This window comes from Corvus cornix, chromosome 1 (assembly GCF_000738735.6).
Source record: "Corvus cornix cornix isolate S_Up_H32 chromosome 1, ASM73873v5, whole genome shotgun sequence".
NCBI classification, from domain to species: domain Eukaryota; kingdom Metazoa; phylum Chordata; class Aves; order Passeriformes; family Corvidae; genus Corvus; species Corvus cornix.
The window spans coordinates 26,783,183-26,799,261 of record NC_046332.1 but is presented as its reverse complement, the minus strand read 5'-3'; the positions used below and the strand labels follow the sequence as shown (position 1 = coordinate 26,799,261).

Genomic DNA, 16,079 nt, shown 5'->3' with positions numbered 1-16,079 from the left:
GGGAAAGTAGTGACAAATACTCTTCTTTACGATCATTTGTTCAAGTCAACTGTTGTTGGCAACTAATATGGATGAGCTCACTGGAGTGACAGGCAGTGAGATGACAAAACATCACACATTTCTTACATCTCCAAACCTAGAAAACAGATTAGGCTCCTAAAGTCAGATAATATTACGAAATACGGAATTTTTCACTTCAGAATTTGTTCAGAGATCACAACTGTTTTGATCTCGAGCCTTGCACAGCTTTTTTCAACAGCAGCCTAATTTTAAAAGGAGTTTGTCTAAGACTTATGTCTAAGCACTACTGCCCTCCCCTCTTGTACCAAGTTGTCAGGTCTGTGCACTACCTAAGCTCCAAAGATGCACAATGGACTTCTCTCTGCAAAGGGCCAGCACCTTGGCAGAAGAGCCTGCTAGAATACAAAAGAAACCTCCAAAACTTATACAAAACTCAAGAGATTAAATACAAGTTGATTTGAGAGAGGCCTATGACTGAGCTTCCTCTCAACAGGAAATTAAAAGTAAACTACACTCAAACTTGTTCCATGTACTGATGGAAAGTTATTCGATACTGTAACAATGATGCCATCTAAAATGATAAATTATTAGAGACAGGACCTAGTCTGTCTGGACAGGACCTAGTCTGGGCCTAGTTTACCAGCAAGCTCCTCAGAACCAAGGTCTGGGAGCCAGCACAGCCTTTTTCCTAGGCTCTACAGATACACACAACCCCCTTGGCAGAGGGGAAAGAGGCCTGGCTTCAAGTTTTATGACTTCTTTTCTGACATTCTCTCATATATATGTAATACAAAATATATTTTAAGTTGCCTAGATTTTAGAATACATGCTGCATCATAGCTGGACCAAGATGCTGTAAGCCCACTGCAGAAGTAAAAGTACAATCTATTACGCTTGGCAAAATACTCTGCCCAGAAAGAAGGCATCCTGCCCACTTTGCATTTCTTATTTAAGTGTTATACAAGCACAGCTATCAAAAGCAAAGAAAAAGATGCTACAAATATTGCTTAGTTTTGCCATTTATGATTGACATTTGTCAAGTGCTTTAACAAAGATGCATTAAAATGCACTCAAATTCTAAGGTACACATTTGGTTTCCAGTTAAGAAAGGTCTCCTTGCTACACAGCCACACAAGGTAAGGTTCACCTCTAAGCCATCAAAATTTACAAAACACATGCAGAACAGATGTGCTGCCAGAACCCAAAGTATCGAGGGCTTATTTCCATCATCTTCACCCTAATCACCACTGTGTTTTGGACTGTGTGGTCTGGCAGGCCCAGAGGGAGCAGTGAAAAGGATACATGTTTCTTCATACACCTGGACAGTTGCCAGATCACCTTCCAGCCGGATGATCTCCCCCACCAGCTCACTGTGTCCTACTCGTACCAGCTCGTACATGGCAGCACCTGCCATGTTGCAGGCCGTGACCACTGCAAAAGATGGGCACATAGGTGAGTATTTTCCCTGCAGCTCAGGAAATTTGCTCATCACCAGTTAGTAAGAACTGCACAGCATGAACCTGGTATCCACCCATACACACATTCTTGACTTCACAAAAGGATGCCACAACTCCTGGTATTTCTACTTTCAAAGTCAAAAGAATAAGTTTTCCTACAGTTTTCACTCTGTCCTTTATGCAGAATAAGAGAACACTATGAGAATGTAGTAATTCACAAGACAATTCATGCCATAATTCCTCTTATCTATCTTGACAGATTGTAAATGTTGAGGGTGTGAGATGCCGTCAACTTTGATAAACAAGTTATATAGGCACTTCTCCCTTGCAGTGAGCTGGGCCACCCTCCCATCTGACTAAATTGAAACACACAAGAAAATGGCAAAACTTGCCTGATGCCTGGTAGTTACATAAACCTGTGGTTGGGGGCCAGCATTTTCAAGTCACTCAGACTTCTGTTTACCTTGGTAGCATCTGGATGCTGACAAACATGGATAGATCAAGCAAAGGCACCTGCTAAAGGCAGTACATCTCCTTGCATCTAAAATGATGCCTAGAAAGCTTTTAAGAAAACACTATTTTTTGCTACATTTTGTAGAAAAGTGATGCCTATCTTAGAGCACTTAAATTAACTTTCAACAGATGAAGACTGTTGTACAGCATGTTTTGGGCCTGAAACTTCCTGCTGCTTTGAGTTAGATTTCAGTAGGTCCTATATGAGGTCCTAGCTGCTTTAGAACAAAATTTATTATGTCTTGTATATTATGATATCACTAATGCACACAGGATTCACATATTTACACAAAAACACATTTTCCATTTCTTGGAAAAGAAAGCTGTGTCAGTTTAACATTGTTTCTAAGTACTACTTCTGCAGTTCAGGAATTTGCAGTTAAAAAACCTGTGTTGATTCAGGCAGACACAAGCCAAGGGAATTTCTTATTCATCAAGTATGTTGCATTAACAAAAATACTCGTTAATCTTCTGTTCTCACATTCCCATCCTCTCCTTCAGCTCTTGAAGAGAATGCAGGAGGGAGCAGAAAAGCCAGTAGAGTCTGCATGTATTCAAAAGCTGTTCCTATCAGAGCCTGAACTATTTCAGCTGATAAAGATGAAGGAAGAGTCCTCCTTCTCCCAGCTGCACTCCCACCACATTCTGCCACCTTGCCTGACTCCTGTGGCTCCTTGCTGAGCTCCCCCAGCCCACTGCAGTAACACAGAACATCCTGACACTGACAGGGACTGAGTATTTCAGAAATCAGAGGGGCAAACTTCCTTTGAGAATGGACTATATATTTCACACCCTTTTGAAGAAACTTAGTACACTGGGCCGGCAGATTTCCAACCAAGGGCCTTTACCTCATACAGAAAGGTTACCTTTTGTTTTATTATTGTTGTTATTATTCAACTGCCTGCTTCTGCTCATCATATTTTTAAAAAAGATTAATTAATAGTAACAAGTTTTTAGCAGTTTAATAGTTTATCAAACTGAAAGTCAGTGATCCTTCTTAAAGTCCCCCCCAAAAAAAGATAAGAAAAAGCACCAGCCAGAGCTCTTTTATACTTCTCTGCTTCCAGCGAAGAAGATTAACGAGATCCTAGATAAAACAAAATTTATGATTTCCTTTACAAAATAATACCTACCAGGTCCTGAGACTCCATAAACATAGCCAACAAACGCCTCTCTGTCCTCATCACGGATTTTGGGGAGTTTGGAAAAGTCCATTTTGCCTGTTCAACTGTACAAAAGGAAGAAATAAGCGTCAGTCCTGAAGAACACACGTGTAGTAAGTTCCTCCTCTTCCTCCCCTCTTCTCTCTTCTTGTTTCCAGTTACAAATGATTCTGAACTCGTAGCCTGAAGCACCTTAACCACACTGATTTTAAAGCTGTAAAAAGTTAAAAAGTAACTGATTTAAACAGACAAAAGATCTGGGATTCCTTATTGCAGAAACACAGGGGTAGAACATCATAATATGCTCCACAGAACAGAATGCTACTGAATGAAAAAATGCAGGGCAACAATGCCCTAACACTGCTGCACTGTTTTTAAGCTTGGTAACAGGATATTTAAACAACAGAAAATCTTTTTTGTCTTCCACATCTCATTACCCTCCTTCAAAAGATGGAGTTCTCCATGATTCTGAGTGAGCAAGATGATGGGCCTGCTTTACTGCCACCAGTCTATAAAATGCAATACTACAAATATTAATTGAGCAAATTCAATTTTTGCTACCTTAAGCTGCTGAATATCACAGTGTTTAGAGGAGGAAACATACATTTTCAAAAGCACCAGCACACAAACACGTGAGTGCTTTCTGTGCGTCTCACAGCTACATATTACGCAGTCTTTGCTCTCAGTGAAACCCACGGAGCATCACAGAAGAATTGTGCTGAATAATGGCCAAAGTCCCCAAGTTGCAACAGTTAAACAACAGGCTGTCATCTCTTGCCAGTAACTGTTTAGTGAATCTAAACAACTGGCACTGGAAAAGCAGTTTTATCAACAGACTTCCTCCATCCACGTTTGTCCTGTGGCCGACAGTTGGGCTGCCCTGCTTCCAGCGTAGATCAGAGGATTTAGTGGGTTTGCTTTGTGAGCCCTTATCATGCTGTGTGTTACCTTGGAAACAGATGGGTGTTAGAGAACTGTAAGGCCACTCTCTTCCCATTTCTCCTGTACTGACACACTTAGGACACAGCACTGGTGAAAGGTGCACTATGGCAGCCCCAACATAGAACCCTCCTGTGCTAATCAACAGCAAGGCCCCTGGTTTGGTGACATGAACTGGGACGCATCTGCTGACACTCAAATCCAGTCTTTGGAAGAAGCCTAATCTAACCCAGCATCTTCCACAAGGCAGCAAATACAAAGGCATACCCAGGCTTAAAAACCTGCCCCGTGGACAATAAGCAAGGCAACAACTACATTGCCACCCTTTCCAGCACAATTGAGGGATACGTTTTTGCCTGTTCTTTGGGAGCAGTAGCTGACATCTGCTATTCTTGAAATCCTAGAACTGTTCTCCAGCTTTTTAATACAACAATACAAGTCCTCTGCTCCTCAGCCTCCTTACTGATCTCTAAGTTTTAAATTGGTGGCACTGCTCCATAAGAAAAAGATCTCCCACGATTCCAAACCCCTATTCATCCTGAAGGAATAGCTTCTTCCAGGCTCCATGTCTCTCTGGAGTGTACTGTCTATCATGGCTGCCACTGATTTATTCCACAGCAGCCACCACAACAGTTGATCATGGCTCAGTCACCAGCAGCCTGGAGCAGACCTGCTAACTGGTCTTGAGACCAAAGGCTAAGCCAGATATCCTTTCGATCCCTCTACCCTCCACAGCCATAGGTTATCTTTCACACTGCCTGTTGTTTAGACCCAGAAGACAATTCTAATTTCACTGGTTTTTTCTCAAATGCCTCCTCTGACAAATGGCAGAGGGGAGGTCCTCACAAAGCAATCTGCAGTTCCTGAGCAGCTGGTATGAGCTGGTTCTGATCTGACTAACACAACTATCTCATCTTTTTTGCTTTTAACAACTAAAACATTGCAAAACTCAAACACAATTACTGTTCACACCGAAAGAAGAAGCTGTTCTTATAAATCCAAATTAAACATTTACTTCAACATACCATACAGAACAATGTCCAGTGTCCTACTACCAAAATCTTCTATAGAAGCACAGTAGAGAGTTAAAACACATTCTCATAACTGTATTACTGACACAGCCTGGCAATTAGACAATGTCCCACATGAAAGAGTCAAATTACAAAGGCAAGGAAAAACAGGAACACTGGGCCAGTTTTAAATTAACTTTTCTTCATAATCAAAACCTGCTTGAAGTGTCTGTTTATCTTTTAGAGAGGCAAGTAAGAACCTCAGAACAGCCATTCTGCAGTTAAATGGCAACATCCTGACAGCCAGCACCTGCTTCTCTTGTTCCTGTGGCTGCTCTGCTCTCTCTCTCTTCCTACAGCCACCTTTCCAAATTACTGGCCAAGCCAAGTAAAAAAGCAGGGGATTCCTCCACTAGACCACCTAGCAACACACGAATGAACCCTGTCTTTACCATGATCTCTAGCATCTGCACCAACAGCTTTTAAACACATACCTATCAACTATTTCAGGTGTAGAAGATGTGAATTCTTCCTCACCTTTGTTTTACCTCCACTATATGTCTAAACTACAGTCTACACAAAGCCAGTGCCCACCCAGCCAGGCTGACCTCTTTTTTAAGGGGCTACACATCTTTTAACATTGAATACAAATTAGAAAAAACCCCAAAAAGCTGTTATTTATCTCTGCATCATTTTCTTGTGGTTGTATACTAGCACTACAGATTTTCAATTTATATGGAAAAGTCCTTGAGGGCCAAAATGCTGCCTTACCTTTCTACCCAGTTAGACATTTTCATTGCCAGTACTCACAGAAAATGAAATTCCCTAAAGCATGAACTTACCCCAGAAGCCATGGTAGCTGACCATTTTAAAAATCTATGGAGCCCGTAAGGCCTTTGAAAGGCCTATTGCCAACACAGGATATTAGGCACTATATGCAATCCCTCCTATAAAAGTCCACTAGCACACCTATGTAGGATATTAGCTTAATTTTTATTCCCTTATGACTAAAGATTCATCTTTTATCCTTTACAATTTATATCTTCCTTATCTAAAACAGTTCACCAATTGATTTCAAACGTGCTCCTAAGCTCTAGCAGTCATATTCTGATTAATATTGCCAGAAATCAAAATATTAATTGCAGCAGAGCCTTCTCTGACTAAAAGGTGATTCATTCCACTAATTTTAAAGTCCTAATTAAACAAGAAAGAGCCCATAACCCGAGCTTTCTCTCTTGGTTTCTCCCCAGCACAGTAATCTGGTTACACAGTAGCCCCAAAAATGTAACTGCCCTGCTCTCGATGTTGGAGAAACCCATTTTCTATCACGGTTTCTGGGTTTTGCATCAAACATTTGATCAGACCCAGTATTTAGATGATGAACTGCCTTAACATAAAGATCTTTTAAGAATTCAGACTCGGGTGAGATTTTTAGAAGGAGCCTTCTTGCAGCAAGGAAGAAAATCCATGACAATTTTATCACATAAACACAGATCCTTACCTTATTTTGCAGAAGCAGGGAGTAACAAAAATCCCCAGGCCTGATTCAGAAGCTAGAATTCAGCAGTTAAGCATCACCACTTGCGAAATAATTGTCCTTCTAGTGCCCCTACACAGAGGGATGAGAAAGCCTGCTGCAGAAGGGAAAGAAATTTCTGACACACAGCAGAGGCATAACCACCTGACTTGATGAGTCATCAGTCTCTCCCTCTCTCTCCCACCAGCACCGAGGAATGCCGCAATAGCAATTCCAGCCACCTCGAGCCCAGCTGAACTCCCATCTGTGCCCTCCCTACTGCACAGCACCGAGCAGAAGGAATTAAAAGGTTTCAGCATTTGCATTAAGGGCCTCCTACAAAGCCGGTGATTCCAATGTCCCGAGCGGTGCGTACAACTACACAAAAATCCTTGAAAGAGATGCATGTTTTCTGCTGGAATCCATTCACCTGCCAGCCCTCCAGTGCACTACAGCCATGTCAGTGTGTGCTCTGCTCTGGAAGAGCTTAACAGAACAACTGTTTAACAACAGACTGCACAGGGAGGCGCTGGAGACACTGCAATACTAATTGCTTGAGTATGTAGAACAGTACTGATTGCCTCCAAGAGTCTTGTGGGGCTTCCTCATGCTCAGAAGCCCTTCCCCTGGCCAGCAGAAGCAGTAATGCAATTGCACAACATCCAGCACCTCAACAAAGCAGAGTGCTGTGCCATCCTGAGTGACAGCTGCTGGAATCTGTTTTCAGAGATCGACAGGCACTGCCCTGTATGCTGCACAGAACATGAGCAGCTATGTGATCCCTCCCTAAGAACCTGAATAAAGCTGAAGAGTTCCCTGCGGTCTTCACAACTTCTCAAGTCTATCTTTGCAAGGTTCTACCAACGCTTCAAATTGGCACAAAAGCTTAGACACTAACCAAAACTGAAGTGAACAGCACGGTATCAGTAATTCAGAAGTAGCAGCATTACATTAATAAGACACCGGTGCTAGGATTCATTCTGCTGGAATAACCTTGAACTAAGGTCATAAATTTTAGTATAGCTGAAACAGACTAATGTGTTTTGATTTCCAAGGGTAGAAAAATGGAGTCAGAATATGAGTCCTTACATTTGATATCCAGGAAAGCTTAATAAGCATGAGCAGTAAAATGTAGCCAAATAAAGTTTTCCAAAGAAAATAATACCTCCTTCTCTTCTTAGTAAAAACCTAGACATTACAGGATAGTAAAGATCACCACCCACACTGGACAATCAGCTTAGTGTCACATTGGAGTGATGTTTCAGATTCAAGACTGCCAACATTTACTGTGTTCACCTGAGCAGACTCTGGCACAGTGCATAAATCCCAGTGTCCAGCTACTTGAAGATCTGTTGCAAGGGCCTCATAAGTAATAGGATAATCACTGCCACAGATTTCCTGTAACTAGGACAGTTTATACTTCCCCTTCTAACAGATGATATCTTTAAGAGGAAGTATTAAAAAAAAAAATCAGTGCCTGAATTACTAGACAAATGCAGAAGTTTGGCAGCATTTTCGTATCTAGAATTTGAGATATTGTCCCAGAAAAAAACAACGTGAAAAAACAACAGAACTCTAACAGAGGTCACTGGGAAAGGAAGCCCAATAGTATTCTCAGGAAACCTGCTCCTTCATACCATGCAGAGTTATAATTTTACTGTAACACAGCAGGGAAAATTGCTCCAGATTTCTCAGTCACTAAACAACCGAATTGCTGAGGTTGGGAGGCACCTCTGGCAATCATTTACTTCCAATGCCCTGTGATGCAGGCTGCTCAGGGCCACATCCAGATGTTTTGATTATCTCCAAGGATGAAGACACCACAACTCTCTAGGCAACCTGTTCCAGTGTTCAGACACCCTTGCAGTAAAAAGTGTTTTCTTATGTTTAAAGGGAATTCCCTGTATTTCAGTTTGTGCCGATTGCATCATGTTACTTCAGCAGGTACCGCTGAGAAGAGTCTGGCTCCATCCTCTTCGCTCCCTCCCATCAGGTGTTTATATACCTTACAATAAGATTCTCAGAGCCTTCTTTTCCTGAGGCTACATAATCCCAGCTTTCTCATCCTCTTTTCCTATCTCCAAATGCTTAAAAGTCTTTGTGGCCCTTTTCTGGATGTATACCATTAAGCCATATCTTTCTCCTACTGGAGAACACAGAACCAGACACAGCATTCCAGATGTGGTTTCCATCAAGCTTAACCAAGGTGAAAAACCACCTCCCTGCACCTGTTGGTGGGATTCTTCCAAACACAGCCCAGGATAGTGCTGGCTGCCTTTGTCACAAGGGCACATTGCCAGCTGATGTTCAGCTTGGGGACGCCCAGCTCTTTTCAGTACTCAGTCCTCAGCCTGTAGCAGGGTATGTGCCTCAGGTGAGGCACCTCAGGCAGGTTATCCTGCCTCAGGTGCAGGACTTGGCACTTCCCTTTGTCGAACTTCATGGGATTCCTGTCAGTCTATTTTTCCAGTCTGTCCCGGTCCCTCTGTATGGCAGCACAACCCTCTGCTATGTCAAACACTGTGATATTCCAACTGTGCCATCTGCACTCTCATGAAACCAGGAAGGAGTCACGGCCCATGCTCCACACAGCAATGTGGCTCAGTCTTCTCACGACATAGACATTGTGAGGCGAATGGCACCAACCTTCCTGCCATAAGCTCTGAGCTGGAAAGATTATTTCTTTAACTCAACAATATGGACATTTTTCCATTTAGTTATTCATACGTTTTCAGTTGTCACAGGACACTTTGAGATCACCTCTACTCTGGATAAACCTGGAACCTGCTTAAGTGATGCTCAGCTATGTACTGTGGACCCATCTGCAATGCTACAAGACAATTTATCTTTCACAGAACTTGTTCCTTGGGTTCCTATAAGCCCCTTCCTCTCACAGGAGGCTTGCTTTGCTCAGCACACGTACATGTAAAATCCAGGTATTTTCAAGGAAAGAGAATTATGCTGCCACTGTCATTGCAGCACACGATGGCTACAAAGTGAGACTCTGTGACACTGAATTAAGTCCATCACAAGCTCCTACTGTCCTCTTCCCAAAAACGCATGGGGACTCACCTGTGGGCATGCCAATACATACAAGTCTGATACTTCAAACAAACATCAAGCCTTGCACACAAGCTAAAGATATAACAATATATTTATATTTGATACATATATACAACATAAAGTATATATTCCTAAAGCAAGGGTGTGAAGTCTGTTCATGCAAGATGTACCACCATCACAAGTTGTTACTCAAGCACCCAAGCTTTTATTTAGCATCTTGGGAAATTCCTTCAGTCAGCCCAGAACAGTACTAGAACAAAGCTGTTTGAACATGACCAAGAAGTTAGCAGCAGAAATAAAACTAGATAGAAAGGCTGCCAAGGTGTTTATTGCGTAACTGCTTTGACCCACTGAAAATCTGATCAGCTCAGTAGATAAGCGGCCTTCAAACATTAAACACAGCTATCATGCTATATCTAGAATTGAAAAAGTTCCCAGTTAAACCCATTAAAATACTCCTGTTACTAGAGAAAACCACATTGTCCATGTGAAAAAAATGTTCATCAACTGACTCACATGCTACAGTTTTCCATACCAATTCTTTCCTCTCAGCTGAGGCTTCTCCAGAGGAGCTCCAGGGGTGGAAATTGATGAGCCTCTCCTTAGTTCTTACTTACTACACTGCTTCACAATTTTACTACTGTGAAAAATTTGACATTCCTTTCAGCCTGCCATGCAATCTGCCCTTTCTTTGCTTGATAGACTTTCATACAAAAGAAAGATCTAATACAACTGAAATCCAAACCATAATACAGAACACTAATACAAAATTGATTTCTGTGTTCTACAGAGACCTTTTCTTATCCTGATCCTGTCATCTAGCTGCTAGAGCTGAAAAGTTCTGCAGCCATCTGCTCAGTTGAATGCTCAGTCATTTCCTCTAGATGAACAGTTTTCATTAACCTCACTAACATTACTGCCAAACTAAAATCCATCCTAGCTTTTTTTAAGTAAAAGTCACTCAATTTTCAGGTGTATTTGGCACTGTTACTTGAAATACTTTTTGTTGCTCTAACATTTAAGATGACAAACATTAAAATGAGATTAATATATAGCTGTAAGCAACTCACAGCAAACTTTACTACAGTTCAGCAGAGTCACTTCTGAAGAGTTGAAGAGCTTACCTCAAGAGACAAAAAGTATGCAATTTGACAAAAGAACTATTGCTAGATTTTCAAGTCAGGCTCAGTTTTACATGCAGAATCAGATGAGTTGTTTGGGCTCATTAAAACACATTGTCTCCTCTTGAAGTCCCACTACTGCCTAACCCCTTTCCCCAGGTGTAATGGCTAAAATACCGAGTATGAGTTTGGAATAAGCATTTCATCATTACACTTAAGTTTCAGATCATCTTTAAAGTCAGGATATTTTGGAATCTTCAGTTTATTATGCAAGGTATTTGACGGCTAGTTTGAGGAGCTGAACCAGGAGTGAGTCTGCACAAAAGTCTTTGAGAAAGATCCAACACCCCTAGCAGATAGAAGTACTCTTTTATAGCACCTTTGGTATAATGAAACACCTGGTTGGAATCACAGCACACCTATTGGCACTGGATTCCAGTAAAAGGAAATTAAGTTGAGGTTGACTTTTCCTGCAACAGAACACTGCATCTTTATGTTTTAAAGCAAGTTAAGCTACATTTGGAAATTCTATGTTCAATTACCTGAAGTATTTACAGCTTCTTTAGAACAGCCAGAGACCTTCCAACATATTAAATTTTAACATTGTTTAAACTACATATTGTGGTGGCTGTCTGAATAACTACCACATGATGCAAATTTATCTCACAATAACAAAACCCTCAAAATTTCAAGGATCTATGGGCAATTCACATAATAGAATTGCCTATTGAGACATCTTTACCAATGTAGTCTGCATTTAGTCAGAAATACCATTTTAGGGTTTTTTCCGAAGAGCTGCTTTTTAAGGTCTTACTTTCAGAGTGGGAAATAAAGTAATGATACAGTGTAACAAGGACAAAAAGTTTGTCCCATTAACTGAAAGTCTTGGAAGATGCAGTTTCTTTGCTCGGCTACTAGAAAACTGTCAAGTCATTCTTCAGGCTCTTACACAAAACCTGGATACCTGAAAGCTTCTGTCCAGCTGTAATAAGTTATTCCCACACAGGCGCAGCTGTCTCTCTGTAAAGTCAATGGCTCTTCCCGCATCCTTTCTACACCTCCTCACACCCGACCATCTCAACCACAACAGGACTGCTCCTCATGCTTAGGGCACAGAACACAGACCAGCATCACAGACATCCAAACCACCTCTCTTCTACATGAGCCACCACAAACCACTTCAGTAAGCAAGCACAGCTTACAGCAGCCTAAAGATGGGACACAGCATAGCACAGCACACACTCTGGCATTTTTCTTGGGATGCTGTCTGGCAGAGACACAGTCGGGCAGACTGATCAGCTGAAACTCACCAGAGCACCAACATTTCAACTTGGCTATGAGAATCCTTACAACACGAGCACTCCTCAACTGATTAGGAAGGACAAAGATAAGGCTTTCATATTACAGAGAGCCTGTAGAACATCACTTCTCTCAAGCATTTGCATCTGCAATGGGTCTATTTTCAGCAGGCTTTTTAGTTCATTTACCTGTTCAGCACAATGAGTCTCAGTTAACTGGGGCAGCTTCCCATGCTAGTGTTGGTCCTTGCTGATCACTTTTGATTTGAGCATTTGAACACAACAGATTCCCCAAAATGTTGTAAACTATGGCAAAATTAAAAGAACTGTGAAGAGGGGCCACTTTCAGACAAATTCTTCCTGAATAGAGTGAACCCTGACACTGAATTTTACCGTAACACAAGCTCAGAGGAGTAGTCAAGCTGATGAAGTGAGAAAAATTCAGCAGCTAAAACTGGTCTTTATCTGCCATTTAGTTAAGTGGTAGTAACAAGGTCTGTTAGACCAGGACTTTCAGGATTTATCCATATACATCTTACTGGTTTTCAAAGTAAGTGATCATTTCAGTAAAGCCAGGTCTTGGAAGGCAAAGTCTGTTCGAATAGCCATATAATGTATAGAAGTCTAAAAAGCTGGCAGCAAATGGTCAATGTTTCTAAGATATGGGGACATTGAACTTGAGAGTTTGAAAAACACGGGAGAAGTAAATGCTTGGATGAAATAAAGTAACCAAACAAAAGATATTTATAAGGGTGTAGAACTTAATGCCAAGAGAAACGACCAAACCCAAAAATTTGGTATAAGCTTAGCTGTCCACTCTCAAAAGCAAGAATGGAGTGAGCACATCAAAGGCAAGCAAAAAGTCTTTTTATACCACAGAAGAAGGTACAACAACGACAAACAGAAGATCCAGTCTAAGCCAGCCTTGCATATTGGACATTTAGGTGATTATTGGCTTATTCTGTACAGGAAAAAAAGGCTGAAAAGTTTAAATTCATTCTGTTTCTTCTGCTAGATTAGGACCCCATTTCTCTCTGCCTAGCTGGAAGACTAAAGAAGTCAGATGTTTTAAGACGTCGAGTAGGAATGAATGAGCATGATATTCCAGCTGACTGCATGGTCTGTTTTCCTTGGTACAATTCCAGCCGAAAAAAAAATCATGTGGATACCATTGTTCAACAATACCTCAGTATTTCCAAGTCTAAAATCCTCCACTTTTTAACCAATGAAACAAGCATGGAGAAAAGAATATATTTCACGCAATGTAGCGTTGGGTTGTTGCATGGTTTGTGTTTTAGAGGGTTTTCTTAAAAAGACAAGAGGAAAAAAACCAGAGAGATTACTACTTGGTCAGCAGTCACATTCAACATTTTATGGTCAACACCAAAGTAACCAAAGACCCCAACTAGGTTATCCTGTGATCCTTTTACTCTATCTAAAAGCGTAATTAAGAATGCAGCCATAGCTCACAAACATGCAATTTAAAAGCATGAGGGAAACCCATCAGCAGGAATTTTCAGGGCTTGAGAACCCAAAGACACAGTACCACAGCATCAAAACACAAGGGGGAATGTACAGTGCCTCTAAAAGTATCTTCAGGGGAATCATCTGGTAACCTGCTGGTCTATAGCAGCTTTGGATGACAATGTATAACACCAGCACCCATGCAAGTCTGGAAGATAAATGCATTGAGTCATACTGGGGAAAAAATTTAGACAACAGAAGGACACTTAAGGCCCACAGACTTTGTAAATCAGGGTCAATGAGGCATAAAGCTGTTAATATATACTTAGACCAAAAAAAAGCTAAATTTAAGCTAATGCTCTATAAAAAGTAAGCAACAGTAATCACTCGTCAACCCTATTAGCACTATCTGTAGAAAATAATTCTTGATTTGGAAAATGACAAGGCAACATTTACAGGAAACAGAGATCTTGTGTTACTCTTGCAACACAAGACTACAACCCCCCCTTTGAACAGTCAGCTGATGCCAGCCAGCAGCCATTTTCCACTGTTGCCTTAACTTCTCCTTCCCTGTTCTCTCAAGTTGATGTCCATGATGATTTAAAATTTCTGAATGTCATGCTTGGCCACCTGATCACAAAATTAAGACTAATTTTTTCCCCACATAAAAGAATAAAGCTTTCCCAGAGGGCTTCACGGAACAAACTGACAGGCACAGCAAAATAATCTGCAGTATTTTTGGTAATTCAAAGACCTGTAGATTCTGATCTCACTTCACACATTCTTACATAGAAAATAATAAATTGTAGATAGTATTAAATGTTTGTTTTTGCTGGTCATTGAAAGGGCCTTTGAAAGTACCGCACAGAGAAGGCAAACATTCGCTGCTGCAGATCTGCACAGGGCAGAAGTCAGCACAAACACAGCACAACTTACAGCATGCTGAAGATCTGCCTCAGTTACTCAAACTTCCACTTGCAAATGCCAGTTTGTATTTGACATGTTCTTGCTAATAAATCACTTCCAGCAGTCTGTTAGCAGGTTTTCCTACTTTTCTACCCCCTCTCCCCTTCATCAAGCGGAATTAGCATTTGAAATACCATGCTAGATCAAATAGCCGGTGTACTTTGCTGAAGTATTGCATTACAATGAATAAAACTATCACCAAATTGCTTTTATGCCCAGCAGGAGTGCAAATTCTCTGAGGGAAGACAGTAAAATCTTAGGATGAAAGACTTTACTTCCTTCCTAAGAAAGTAAATCACTTTGGGCAACTGCACTGAATGAATGGATCTTGACACATGCGTCTCACACTCCAATGCCACAGCTACCAGTAACATTAACAATATTATCCAGAATCCAGTCATGCAAGATTTCTTGCCTTTAAGTGAATGCCAAGTCTGATGTTTGGAACACGTCATCTAAACCAGAATTTTGTCACTGGCTACAGGAATAGGAAGCACATTTGATGTGCCACCAGTATATTCAACTGCAAAACAACAGGGGGACTCTTCTGCCACGGATGGGCTGCAGTGAGAAGCCCGCAGCAACATTCCTCTTCCATAACCCTGCTGCTCGCTCTCTGCTGGGCTGGGGTCAAGGCACAGAGAGCTTCAGATCCACCCACCCAAGATGGTGGGATGACCGGGCACTGGAACCCAGCCGCTATCACCCCGTTCCTCTTCCGCGAGGAATTCTGGCATAACCCTAGAGCATCTCATTGGGCGTCTTCGAGAGCGCTCAGCAGGTTTTTCATTCAGGGGCTGCTTCGCTTTCCAGGTCTCTTCTCCCTGAGAAGAGGGGCGGGGAAGCGCAAGGCCGCCTCCAGCGGGCTGTCCTGCCGGGACACGGCTCCGTGAAGGTCGGCTGCCCAGGGTCTCGGCGACACCCGCTCCGCAGAGCCGGGGGCCGCGCTCCCTCTGGGAGCGGTTCCACGGGGAGACCGCGTCCTTCCCGGGCAGAGACCGAGCGGGGTGGGGAGCGGCGGGAGCCGACCCCCCCGTTCACCGCAGAGGACGGCAACCCCCGGGCGCAGCTCGGGAGAGGCGGAGGGAGCGGGGCAGGGCAGGGGGAGAGGGGGCCGAGCGTCTCACCTGAGGCGGCCCGGCGCGCCCGAATCCGCCCGAATCCGCCCGACTCCCGGCGGCGGCGGCGGCGGCGGCAAAGGAGGCGCAGGATCAGCTGACACCGGGCCCCGCGCGCATGCGCCGCGCCGCACACCGGAAGCGCCCGGCTCGAGCCGTGCCCAACTCCGGGCGGAGCTTCGCTCGCTCAGCCCGGGCCGCTTCCGGGCAGGAGTGCGGCGGGCGCAGTGGGGCGCGCTGATTGGTCGTTCCGTTTCACGTGATCGCACCCCCGCCCCGCCCCCGAGACACGCGGGGCCTCCCCGTCCTCCCCCCGCCCCGCGGGGCGCGGCGCGTGCGCGGCGGGCGCGTGCGGGAGGGGCGGGCGGGTCATGGCGGGCGGGGCGGGGGGCGCGCGCGCGGCGTGAGGTGAGGGGTCACGGGGCGGGGC

The 16,079-nt window shown here is 43.2% G+C and overlaps 1 protein-coding gene across 2 annotated transcripts in view; it reads right to left on the bottom strand.

Moving 5' to 3' along the window:
- ATP6V1A (ATPase H+ transporting V1 subunit A) overlaps window positions 1-15,767 on the bottom strand; it is a 30,687-nt gene extending 14,920 nt beyond the window's left edge. Inside the window, exons 1-3 of one of the 2 annotated variants that reach the window (XM_039559723.1) lie at window positions 15,659-15,767; window positions 3,125-3,219; window positions 1,324-1,452 (exon numbers count right to left, since the gene is read on the bottom strand). In XM_039559723.1, the coding sequence (XP_039415657.1) occupies window positions 1,324-1,452; window positions 3,125-3,206 (211 nt within the window). In that variant the 5' untranslated portion in view covers window positions 3,207-3,219; window positions 15,659-15,767. Of the gene's footprint in view, window positions 1-1,323; window positions 1,453-3,124; window positions 3,220-6,604; window positions 6,763-15,658 lie in introns of those variants that run through there. The other variant, XM_010396071.4, reaches the window with a different exon arrangement.
- Window positions 15,768-16,079: the final 312 nt, after the last annotated feature.